Consider the following 12,266-nt stretch of genomic DNA (forward strand, 5'->3'; position numbering starts at 1 on the left):
ATTCAGATGTAACGTAAAGATGTTTACTCCTCATGTAAGTGAAGGATGTAAGAAATGAAGTCAATTCAATTCAAAAAGCTGGTTGTGACGGTAGATGCAAAGACTGGAGCCCAGCAGGTGAATGGGAGGCCAAAGAGAAAGGAGTCAATGGGGACACAAAATCAGAGGATTCAGCAGGTAATGTGGATGAGGAAACCACGAGAAGGGATCAGATCGTAGAGCAGCAACAGAGGGATTAATAAGAGAGTACTTGTGCACTAAGTGCACCTTCCCAACATCAAGATGCACAAACTAGAAGAAGAAATATGTCCAGAGATGTCAGAAGCAGCTCCTGCAGCCTCACAGTCAACTCCTACAACCACCTCAGAGGAGGCCCCAGAACCTGAAACAGTTTCACAGCCACAATTCTCACTTGCCAAGCAGAGTGACCCCACCACCCCCTTGTCAGGAAAGACGTTATACTACAAGAGTAAGAAATCCTCCACAGCAATGAAATCTTTAAGCCTGAATGAGACAATTTAAAATTTACTATGCTGTGGATGTCTGATTAGTAGTTGTATTATACAGTATACAGTGTATACATATATTGACATATAATTTATCTCATATGATATGCATTCTATATTGTTGGAGTTTATAGCTGAGCAGGGAAGAGTGCTGTGTATTTAATATATCAGTAATATTTGTGCAATCTTGTGTCTGTGGAAGAATGCTTAATCTATATATATATATATATATATATATAATATTTCATTACGGGTTTATATGAAATACATGAATTGCTTAGGTCAACACAATACCTCACTTAAGGTAAAGACAAGGTTACACCTGTATTTTTGGACTTATGTGTTTTCTTGGAATTAGTTTAATGTTTTAAAGTTACAAAACATAACACCTTCCTCAGTACTGCCCCTCCCATAGTGAGACCCTCCCTCAGTGCCCCCTCCCTCAGCACCGCCCCTCCTACAGCAGAACCCTCCTCTCCCTCAGTGCCGCTATGCCAAGGCGGGACCCCTCACTATGTGCCGCAGCTCCCACAGGTGACTCTCCCTCTGCACCTCCCCTCAGCACTGCTCCTTCCATTGTGGGACCGCCCCTCCAACTGTGCCTCCCCACCCGCATCAGGACCTCCCCTCTGCACTGCCCTCCCACGTGCAAACACCCTTCGCACAGTCAGTGCTGCCCCTCCCATGGCAGCTCAACCCCTCATACAGCGAGATTCCTCCCTCAGCGCCACCCCTCCCACAAGGAGACCGTCCCTCAGCGCCACCCCTCCCACAAGGGGACCCTCCCCCAGCGCCACCCCTCCCACAAGGGGACCCTCCCCCAGCGCCACCCCTCCCACAAGGGGACCCTCCCCCAGCGCCACCCCTCCCACAAGGGGACCCTCCCCCAGCGCCACCCCGCCCACAAGGAGACCCTCCCTCAGTGCCACCCCTCCCACAAGGGGACCCTCCCTCAGCGCCACCCCTCCCACAAGGGGACCCTCCCTCAGTGCCACCCCTCCCACAAGGGGACCCTCCCCCAGCGCCACCCCTCCCACAAGGGGACCCTCCCCCAGCGCCACCCCTCCCACAAGGGGACCCTCCCTCAGCACCACCCCTCCCACAAGGAGACCACCTCTCGGTGCCGCCCCTCCCACAAGGGGACCATCCCTCAGCGCCACTCCTCCCACAAGGGGACCCTCTCTCAGCGCCACTCCTCCCACAAGGGTACCCTCCCTCAGCGCCACTCCTCCCACAAGGGGACCCTCCCCCAGCGCCACTCCTCCCACAAGGAGACCCTCCCTCAGTGCCACCCCTCCCACAAGGAGACCCTCCCTCAGTGCCACCCCTCCCACAAGGGGACCCTCCCTCAGCGCCACTCCTCCCACAAGGAGACCCTCCCTCAGTGCCACCCCTCCCACAAGGGGACCCTCCCCCAGCGCCAACCCTCCCACAAGGGGACCCTCCCCCAGCGCCACCCCTCCCACAAGGGGACCCTCCCTCAGCATCACCCCTCCCACAAGGAGACCACCTCTCGGTGCCGCCCCTCCCACAAGGGGACCATCCCTCAGCGCCACTCCACCCACAAGGGTACCCTCCCTCAGCGCCAGCCCTCCCACAAGGGGACCCTCCCTCAGCGCCACCCCTCCCACAAGGGGACCCTCCCCCAGCGCCACCCCTCCCACAAGGGGACCCTCCCTCAGCGCCACCCCTCCCACAAGGGGACCCTCCCTCAGTGCCACCCCTCCCACAAGGGGACCCTCCCCCAGCGCCACCCCTCCCACAAGGGGACCCTCCCCCAGCGCCACCCCTGCCACAAGGGGACCCTCCCCCAGCGCCACCCCTGCCACAAGGAGACCCTCCCTCAGTGCCACCCCTGCCACAAGGAGACCCTCCCTCAGCGCCACCCCTCCCACAAGGGGACCCTCCCACAGCGCCACCCCTCCCACAAGGGTACCCTCCCTCAGCGCCACCCCTCCCACAAGGGGACCCTCCCACAGCGCCACCCCTCCCACAAGGGGACCATCCCTCAGCGCCACTCCTCCCACAAGGGTACCCTCCCTCAGCGCCAGCCCTCCCACAAGGGAACCCTCCCTCAGCGCCAGCCCTCCCACAAGGGAAACCTCCCTCAGCGCCAGCCCTCCCACAAGGGGACCCTCCCTCAGCGCCACCCCTCCCACAAGGGTACCCTCAGCGCCAGCCCTCCCACAAGGGGACCCTCCCACAGCGCCACCCCTCCCACAAGGGGACCCTCCCTCAGCGCCACCCCTCCCACAAGGGGACCATCCCTCAGCGCCACTCCCACAAGGGTACCCTCCCTCAGCGCCAGCCCTCCCACAAGGGTACCCTCCCTCAGCGCCAGCCCTCCCACAAGGGAACCCTCCCTCAGCGCCACCCCTCCCACAAGGAGACCCTCCCTCAGCGCCAGCCCTCCCACAAGGGGACCCTCCCTCAGCGCCACCCCTCCCACAAGGGGACCCTACCCCAGCGCCACCCCTCCCACAAGGAGACCCTCCCTCAGTGCCACCCCTCCCACAAGGGGACCCTCCCTCAGTGCCACCCCTCCCACAAGGGGACCCTCCCCCAGCGCCACCCCTCCCACAAGGGGACCCTCCCCCAGCGCTTCCCCTCCCACAAGGGGACCCTCCTTCAGCACCACCCCTCCCACAAGGAGACCACCTCTCGGTGCCGCCCCTCCCACAAGGGGACCATCCCTCAGCGCCACTCCTCCCACAAGGGGACCCTCCCTCAGCGCCACTCCTCCCACAAGGGTACCCTCCCTCAGCGCCACTCCTCCCACAAGGGGACCCTCCCCCAGCGCCACTCCTCCCACAAGGAGACCCTCCCTCAGTGCCACCCCTCCCACAAGGAGACCCTCCCTCAGTGCCACCCCTCCCACAAGGGGACCCTCCCTCAGCGCCACTCCTCCCACAAGGAGACCCTCCCTCAGTGCCACCCCTCCCACAAGGGGACCCTCCCCCAGCGCCACCCCTCCCACAAGGGGACCCTCCCCCAGCGCCACCCCTCCCACAAGGGGACCCTCCCTCAGCACCACCCCTCCCACAAGGAGACCACCTCTCGGTGCCGCCCCTCCCACAAGGGGACCATCCCTCAGCGCCACTCCTCCCACAAGGGTACCCTCCCTCAGCGCCAGCCCTCCCACAAGGGGACCCTCCCTCAGCGCCACCCCTCTCACAAGGGGACCCTCCCTCAGCGCCACCCCTCTCACAAGGGGACCTTCCCTCAGCGCCACCCCTCCCACAAGGGGACCCTCCCTCAGCGCCACCCCTCCCACAAGGGGACCCTCCCCCAGCGCCACCCCTCCCACAAGGGGACCCTCACCCAGCGCCACCCCTCCCACAAGGGGACCCTCCCCCAGCGCCACCCCTGCCACAAGGAGACCCTCCTCCAGCGCCACCCCTCCCACAAGGGGGCCCTCCCCCAGCGCCACCCCTGCCACATGGAGACCCTCCCTCAGTGCCACCCCTGCCACAAGGAGACTCTCCCTCAGCGCCACCCCTCCCACAAGGGGACCCTCCCACAGCGCCACCCCTCCCACAAGGGTACCCTCCCTCAGCGCCACCCCTCCCACAAGGGGACCATCCCTCAGCGCCACTCCTCCCACAAGGGTACCCTCCCTCAGCGCCAGCCCTCCCACAAGGGGACCCTCCCTCAGCGCCACCCCTCCCACAAGGGTACCCTCAGCGCCAGCCCTCCCACAAGGGGACCCTCCCTCAGCGCCACCCCTCCCACAAGGGGACCCTCCCTCAGCGCCACCCCTCCCACAAGGGGACCCTCCCCCAGCGCCACCCCTCCCACAAGGGGACCCTCACCCAGCGCCACCCCTCCCACAAGGGGACCCTCCCCCAGCGCCACCCCTGCCACAAGGAGACCCTCCTCCAGCGCCACCCCTCCCACAAGGGGACCCTCCCCCAGCGCCACCCCTGCCACAAGGGGACCCTCCCCCAGCGCCACCCCTCCCACAAGGGGACCCTCCCCCAGCGCCACCCCTGCCACAAGGAGACCCTCCTCCAGCGCCACCCCTCCCACAAGGGGACCCTCCCCCAGCGCCACCCCTGCCACAAGGGGACCCTCCCTCAGTGCCACCCCTGCCACAAGGAGACTCTCCCTCAGCGCCACCCCTCCCACAAGGGGACCCTCCCACAGCGCCACCCCTCCCACAAGGGTACCCTCCCTCAGCGCCACCCCTCCCACAAGGGGACCATCCCTCAGCGCCACTCCTCCCACAAGGGTACCCTCACTCAGCGCCAGCCCTCCCACAAGGGGACCCTCCCTCAGCGCCACCCCTCCCACAAGGGTACCCTCAGCGCCAGCCCTCCCACAAGGGGACCCTCCCTCAGCGCCACCCCTCCCACAAGGGGACCCTCCCTCAGCGCCACCCCTCCCACAAGGGTACCCTCAGCGCCAGCCCTCCCACAAGGGGACCCTCCCTCAGCGCCACCCCTCCCACAAGGGGACCCTCCCTCAGCGCCACCCCTCCCACAAGGGAACCCTCCCTCAGCGCCAGCCCTCCCACAAGGGTACCCTCCCTCAGCGCCAGCCCTCCCACAAGGGAACCCTCCCTCAGCGCCACCCCTCCCACAAGGAGACCCTCCCTCAGCGCCAGCCCTCCCACAAGGGGACCCTCCCTCAGCGCCACCCCTACCACAAGGGGACCCTCCCTCAGCTCCACCCCTCCCACAAGGGGACCATCCCTCAGCGCCACTCCCACAAGGGTACCCTCCCTCAGCGCCAGCCCTCCCACAAGGGTACCCTCCCTCAGCGCCAGCCCTCCCACAAGGGAACCCTCCCTCAGCGCCACCCCTCCCACAAGGAGACCCTCCCTCAGCGCCAGCCCTCCCACAAGGGGACCCTCCCTCAGCGCCAGCCCTCCCACAAGGGGACCCTCCCTCAGCGCCACCCCTCCCACAAGGGGACCCTCAGCGCCACCCCTCCCACAAGGGGACCATCCCTCAGCGCCACTCCTCCCACAAGGGTACCCTCCCTCAGCGCCATCCCTCCCACAAGGGGACCCTCCCTCAGCGCCACTCCTCCCACAAGGGGACCCTCCCTCAGCGCCACTCCTCCCACAAGGGTACCCTCCCCCAGCGCCACCCCTCCCACAAGGGGACCCTCACCCAGCGCCACCCCTCCCACAAGGGGACCCTCCCCCAGCGCCACCCCTGCCACAAGGAGACCCTCCTCCAGCGCCACCCCTCCCACAAAGGGACCCTCCCCCAGCGCCACCCCTGCCACAAGGAGACCCTCCCTCAGTGCCACCCCTGCCACAAGGAGACTCTCCCTCAGCGCCACCCCTCCCACAAGGGGACCCTCCCACAGCGCCACCCCTCCCACAAGGGTACCCTCCCTCAGCGCCAGCCCTCCCACAAGGGGACCCTCCCTCAGCGCCACCCCTCCCACAAGGGTACCCTCAGCGCCAGCCCTCCCACAAGGGGACCCTCCCTCAGCGCCACCCCTCCCACAAGGGGACCCTCCCTCAGCGCCACCCCTCCCACAAGGGGACCATCCCTCAGCGCCACTCCCACAAGGGGACCCTCCCTCAGCGCCACCCCTCCCACAAAGGGACCCTCCCTCAGCGCCACCCCTCCCACAAGGGGACCATCCCTCAGCGCCACTCCCACAAGGGGACCCTCCCTCAGCGCCACCCCTCCCACAAGGGTACCCTCAGCGCCAGCCCTCCCACAAGGGGACCCTCCCTCAGCGCCACCCCTCCCACAAGGGGACCCTCCCTCAGCGCCACCCCTCCCACAGGGGAACCCTCCCTCAGCGCCAGCCCTCCCACAAGGGTACCCTCCCTCAGCGCCAGCCCTCCCACAAGGGAACCCTCCCTCAGCGCCAGCCCTCCCACAAGGGGACCCTCCCTCAGCGCCAGCCCTCCCACAAGGGGACCCTCCCTCAGCGCCACCCCTCCCACAAGGGGACCCTCAGCGCCACCCCTCCCACAAGGGGACCATCCCTCAGCGCCACTCCTCCCACAAGGGTACCCTCCCTCAGCGCCAGCCCTCCCACAAGGGGACCCTCCCTCAGCGCCACCCCTCCCACAAGGGGACCATCCCTCGGCGCCACTCCTCCCACAAGGGTACCCTCCCTCAGCGCCAGCCCTCCCACAAGGGGACCCTCCCTCAGCGCCACCCCTCCCACAAGGGGACCCTCCCTCAGCGCCACCCCTCCCACAAGGGGACCATCCCTCAGCGCCACTCCTCCCACAAGGGGACCCTCCCTCAGCGCCACCCCTCCCACAAGGGGACCACCTCTCGGTGCCGCCCCTCCCACAAGGGTACCCTCCCTCAGCGCCATCCCTCCCACAAGGGGTCCCTCCCTCAGCGCCACCCCTCCCACAAGGGGACCATCCCTCAGCGCCACCCCTCCCACAAGGAGACCATCCCTCAGCGCCACCCCTCCCACAAGGGGACCACCTCTCGGTGCCGCCCCTCCCGTTCTGGTGTTTTCCCAGCTGCCCCTCTCGGGTGGGGTATCGGGATTTAACTCTGTACTTTGGCTGCTGCAGACAGGGACCCTGACGGAGAGTGGGATGAATCTGTACACCGTCGTCCCGGCTAAAAATAAGAGGTGAGTCGATGGGTAAACGTTGTTCCTGGGAGACACTTCCGACTGTTCACCTCATGCCCTCGAGAGTGGGAACCCCTCTTTTAAAACCCACCCCATACAGGCAGATGCCCTGCCGGTCCAACCCACCCCTTACATGCGGACCCCTTGTTCCCTAGACCCCACTGTCCTGTCTGGCCTAGCCACAAATGGATCCCTGTGGCCCCTACAACCCCAGCACACCCCCTATGTGTAAACACCCTCGAGTCCCCCTTTGCCAGTCGATAGGCCCAATTGGAACAGGACCTTCCCCAGCCTACAGTTCCAGACAACCTCCCTCTCCATGGATTTTCCCCAAACTACCCCCGTCGCCTGACAGTCCCCCACTCTGATTGACAGCTTCCTGTACAGCGACAGCGAGCTGACGGCACAGGCGCTGAAGGAGGAGGAGGAGGTTTTGGCTGCCATGGCGACCTGTCACTCACTGACCCTCACCTCGTCCCACAGCTCCCTACAGGGAGAGCCCCTCGATCTCGCCCTCTTCCGGGCCACCAACTGGGTGAGTACAGCATCCCCCCCCCCACCCCACCCTGAGTCAGTCCTGGCCCAGCAAAGGGCGGGGTAGTGATGAGGACTTCCCCACGTTGGAGCTCCCCACTGCAGTAGGGACAGTGAAGAGGAGCTCCCTGCTTTGGAGGGGGTGTGGGAAGGGTGGTGAGGAGTCCTGGGGTGGCTGGATCCTGTGGAGGGGGAGTGAAGGGGTTGTAGGGGAGGGAGGAGAATTGGAGGGTGGAGGGGGAATCTTGAGTGATGAGGTGGGGTCCTAGGGGGAAGAGGGTGGGAGGGTTACTGACGGGATGGGAAGGGGTTGTGGTCCCAGGGTTGGGTAAAGTGATCTTCCCTCATCCGCCGGGTGGGCCCCCAATGGCATCAATGTATTGGCCTCACTTGGGGGGGGGATCCATTCTGCCTGCAGATCCTGGAGGAGATGGTCTCAGGACGACCAGACCCACCCCAGCCGCTGCTCGTCGTCAGGCCCACCCGGCTGCCCCAGCCCAAGGACAGCTCCACTCGGCTGGTGAGTGTGGGCCCACTACCCCGACCGATGACTGGACCAGTCCACCCCGTTCACACTCGTCTCGTTGCAGCAGCCCTCTCCCCGTCTATCGATACCCCCACCTCCGCCGTCTCGGTCTCTCCTCCACAGCTGCAAGTCAGGCTTCCCCTCCCCATCTTTGTTGACCCTTTGTCCCCTCTCCCCTTGGCCGAGTTCTCTCCTCATCATCTTCCTAACCTCTCCTCCCTCTCACTTCCTTCTTTCCTCCCCGTTATTTCCTGATTCCCTGCCTAACTCTCTCCCCTTCACCTCCCCTTACCCCCTCTCCCCTCCTTCCTCCCCTTACCCCCTCACCCCACTCCCCCCCGCCCACTGCAGATCTGCCGTTTCCGCTCAGGCATCGGGATTCTTCGCCAGTTCCCCTTCTCCTCGTCTCTGCAGCGGATGACCGTCATCGCCAAGGACCTGGACCACCAGCGGCTGGTGGCCTATTGCAAGGGAGCCCCGGAGACGGTGGTGAATCTGTGCTCCCCGGACTCGGGTACCGTCCCTGGGGCTGGTGGAGACCCTGCTGGGCAACGGAAGGGATTAATTGCAGTTACCCGCCCCGCCCCTAACACTGGCCTCCTCAGGGGTTAAAATGTCTTCACAATGAATCCCACATACAGACAGCGGCGGAGTTGAGAACTGAACCCGGCTCTCTACCCAGTGCCGCATAAACATCCTTCCGCGTCTAATTTTTCCGTGCCTGAGGTTCGCACTCCCAGGAAACCAGCCTCCCCTCCACGGACTCAGTCCGGAATGAAAGACCCCTCCCCACCCGGGATAGTCTCTCTTCTTACCCATCCCAGAAGAAACAAGTGCACAAACATGCTTAAGGACAGGTGCTACCCCGTTGTTATCGGCACATCTGCCTTCAGGTATTACTGCCCGTACTGTTCCCACACCTTTCACAATGTTTTATCTCGTTCTACCCCAATGCACTGCCTAATGATCGACAAGCGTCCACACACCAGCATTTCACTGTCCCATCTGAGGGTCTGGTCACCGATTTCAGCGGCGGAGGGCGGTGCCCAGATCCTTCCTACATCAACGAGAGCTTCCTGTTCCCAGCGGAGAACGTCACCGCTAGCCTGTCCGAGTCGTGGCCAAGAACGCTTACTACTTCTTCCGGAGGTTAAAGAAATTCAGCTGGTCCCCACCAACCCTCAGTGAATCCCCTCCCTGGCTGCGTCACAGCTCGGGTGGCCTCCCCGTGACCGTGAGAAAGCGCTGAGAGCTGTGGACACGTCGCGAAAACCAGCGTCCCGTCTACACCCCACTATCTCAGTTAAACGCCAGCAGAATCAATGACCCATCACCCCAGGAAGATGGAAATACACGGGCTGGATAACCCAGTGCCTCCCCTCCCTTCTCAGGGCGCTGGAGCTTGGGGTGGGGGCGGGAGTGGAGGTCGGACATGAGGATGGGTGAGAGCGGGTCCATAGGATGTCAGCACTGGTCCTGTCTATCAGACTGTCTTCCCTGTTTCCTCCATCCTCTCCCCCAACCCATCCCTCGCCTTCCCTGCCTCCTCTCCCCGCCCTCCCATCTCCCCCTCCCTGCCTCTTCCCCATTCCATCCCTCTGCCTTCCGTTTCTCCTCTCCCTGCCCTCCATCTCCCTCCCCCCTCACTTCTCCCCACCTTCCCTCCCTCCCCTATGCTCTCTCCATTATTTTGCCCTTTCATTAACCCTTTCCCCTCCTGTGCCCTCCCCATTGGCCGTTCCCTGTACCGATTTCCATGGTAACTCATTCCCGTTTCCTGGAGCAGTTCCGGATGATTTCCAGGCGGTGATGGAGAGTTTCACGCAGCGCGGTTACCAGGTTATCGGCCTGGCCTTCCGCAATTTCACCAACTCTCTCCAGGAAGCTGACATCAAAAGTGTAAAGAGGTGAGCGCGGGGCGCAGGGAGTAACGGGTGGTGAGTGTGTGTGTGAGTGAGAGAGTGTGTGTGAGAGAGAGTGTGAGCGAGTATGTGTGAGTGTGAGAGTGTGTGTGTGAGAGAGTGAGTGTGAGAGAGAGAGATAGATAGATAGATAAATGTTATGGAGCCCAATCATAAAACCGGAAGTTCCCAACCTGGGGTCCGTGGACCATTTCCTAATGGCATCGGCCGAGGCATAACACAGGTCGGGAATCCTGCTTTGAATGTAGTGCCGACGTAAACATAGTGAAGTGATGGTAAACCACAATGAATTATGTAAACAACAATGCTTAATCAAACAATACATTTACAATATTACCCGCATATTAAATACACAACATTCCTTCCTGCTTAGCTCTGAACTCCAGCTCAATAGAGAATGCAACTCAATTACAGTGCATACTGTATATGAACGCTTACATACATTCAATGTACACTATATTATACAAATATATATGTGCATACATAAACACGTATTCACCATATCCTATACTATACAGACATCCACAGCACAGTAAGCTTTCTCACTGTCCCAGTCAGGCCTAAAGATTTCATTGCTTCTGAGGATCTCTGACTGTTGTGGGATCATGTCTTCCTTGACAAGCGGGAGTCACTGAGCTGGCAGGTGAGACCTGTGGCTGTGAAACAATCTCAGGTACTGGGACCTCCTCCACGCTGGTTGTAGGAGCTGACGTTCTTCTCCAGTAATTGGCTCTGTTCTGCGTACTCCCTCTGAGACGGGGTTTGCAAGCACGAAAACCAGAGAGAACTGCAGAGCAGAGCTGGTGAGTTGCTGCTTGTGGAGGCTGTGCCATTGTGATGTGCGAGGAGGAAAATGGCCAGCTTCTCATTCAGTGTCCTAGGATGTCGGCCAGAGCACAGGGAACAATTGTTGGCATCAAACGTGTGATGCGTGGGGGAAGGATGAGCCGGGTGCTGGGTGACCCCGCTATCGTCTCTCTCTGCAGACCTACCGCCCGAGGCAGTGGTCATGTGCAGGGGCGACCTGCACAAAGGGAGGGGTGCAGAGAAGTATAAAAGAACGAGCTCTTGCATTTGGGCTCACTGCAGGTTGGGTCACGAATGATGCATGGACCAGTTGGAACAGGGCACTGCAGTTAAATGGGCTCAGGCGAGCACCACGTGTCGTAACTTAGCGATAAAGTGTGCACCGCTTATTCCAATTGGATCTGCAAATGGCCCTTAACCCTTGGCACGACAGTCTCAGTGTTCCGCTGACATTGCTCACAGTGCGTTCGTTAGACTCTGGACGAACCTTTCCGCCGAGTCATCTGTAGCCGGGTGGTATGGTGCAGATAAAATGTGTCTTTTTCCATTTGTTTTCAGCAATGACTAAACCTGTTCCACAACAAACTGTGCTCCATTGTCACTGACTAAGTGTTCTGGACACCAGTCCTTGAGAAGAGGCTTCTGAACACATCAACATTCTGCCAGGCTGCCTGTCTAGGTACCATACCTGATGCGGACGTTGCTGACCATGGTTTTCCATACAGATCTATCCCTCGTTCTTTGGATGACTTCCATTTCCTGACTAGGCTTTTGATGTACTTAAGTCAAGGTCTTCCTCTAGACTTGCCCCCTCTCCAACTTTCCAGAGAGTACCAGTTCATCTTTCCGCATGATGTGCCCCAGGAATCTGAGTTGTCTTTCAGGGATCGGGCTGTTCTGAGAAATTCTTCATTTGATGTGTGTGTGGTACGAGGCTGTAGTGGAGGCTATCGGCAACACTTCTGGCCTCCTTGTAGTCCACTGCCTTCAAGAAATTTGTGCCCACGAATGGTGTGGCAAAATCCACTTGAGTCCTCTGTCAGGGCAATAGACAATAGGTGCAGAAGTAGACCATTCGGCCCTTCGAGCCTGCACCGCCATTCTGAGATCATGGCTGATCATCTGCTATCAATACCCGGTTCCTGCCTTGTCCCCATATCCCTTGATTCCCCTATCCATCAGATATCTATCTCGCTCCTTCTTGAGGGCAGGCCAGTCCCAGTGATGGAGAGGCACTGCTCTTGGTAATTTCTGCACCTCCCACACAGTGCGTGGTAAGCTGCACAATCTTCTCATCTCTCCCAGGCCACCAGAGAAAAGCTTACAACTAACACTCATTTTCACCATGGCTGGACGACCAGCTTTAGCTCTCAGCTTGGACCGTACAACAATTGCCAGAGC

At 61.3% G+C, this 12,266-nt stretch overlaps 1 protein-coding gene across 1 annotated transcript in view; it reads left to right on the forward strand.

The window, feature by feature from the left end:
• Positions 1-12,266, forward strand: part of LOC132397038 (polyamine-transporting ATPase 13A3-like) — a 57,002-nt gene that overhangs the window by 11,241 nt on the left and 33,495 nt on the right. The window contains exons 5-9 of the mRNA XM_059975270.1: positions 7,015-7,076; positions 7,452-7,611; positions 8,029-8,130; positions 8,488-8,650; positions 9,923-10,043. Coding sequence (XP_059831253.1) covers positions 7,015-7,076; positions 7,452-7,611; positions 8,029-8,130; positions 8,488-8,650; positions 9,923-10,043 — 608 coding nt within the window. The remainder of the gene's footprint in view (positions 1-7,014; positions 7,077-7,451; positions 7,612-8,028; positions 8,131-8,487; positions 8,651-9,922; positions 10,044-12,266) is intronic.

This window comes from Hypanus sabinus, chromosome 7 (assembly GCF_030144855.1).
Source record: "Hypanus sabinus isolate sHypSab1 chromosome 7, sHypSab1.hap1, whole genome shotgun sequence".
Classification (NCBI taxonomy): domain Eukaryota; kingdom Metazoa; phylum Chordata; class Chondrichthyes; order Myliobatiformes; family Dasyatidae; genus Hypanus; species Hypanus sabinus.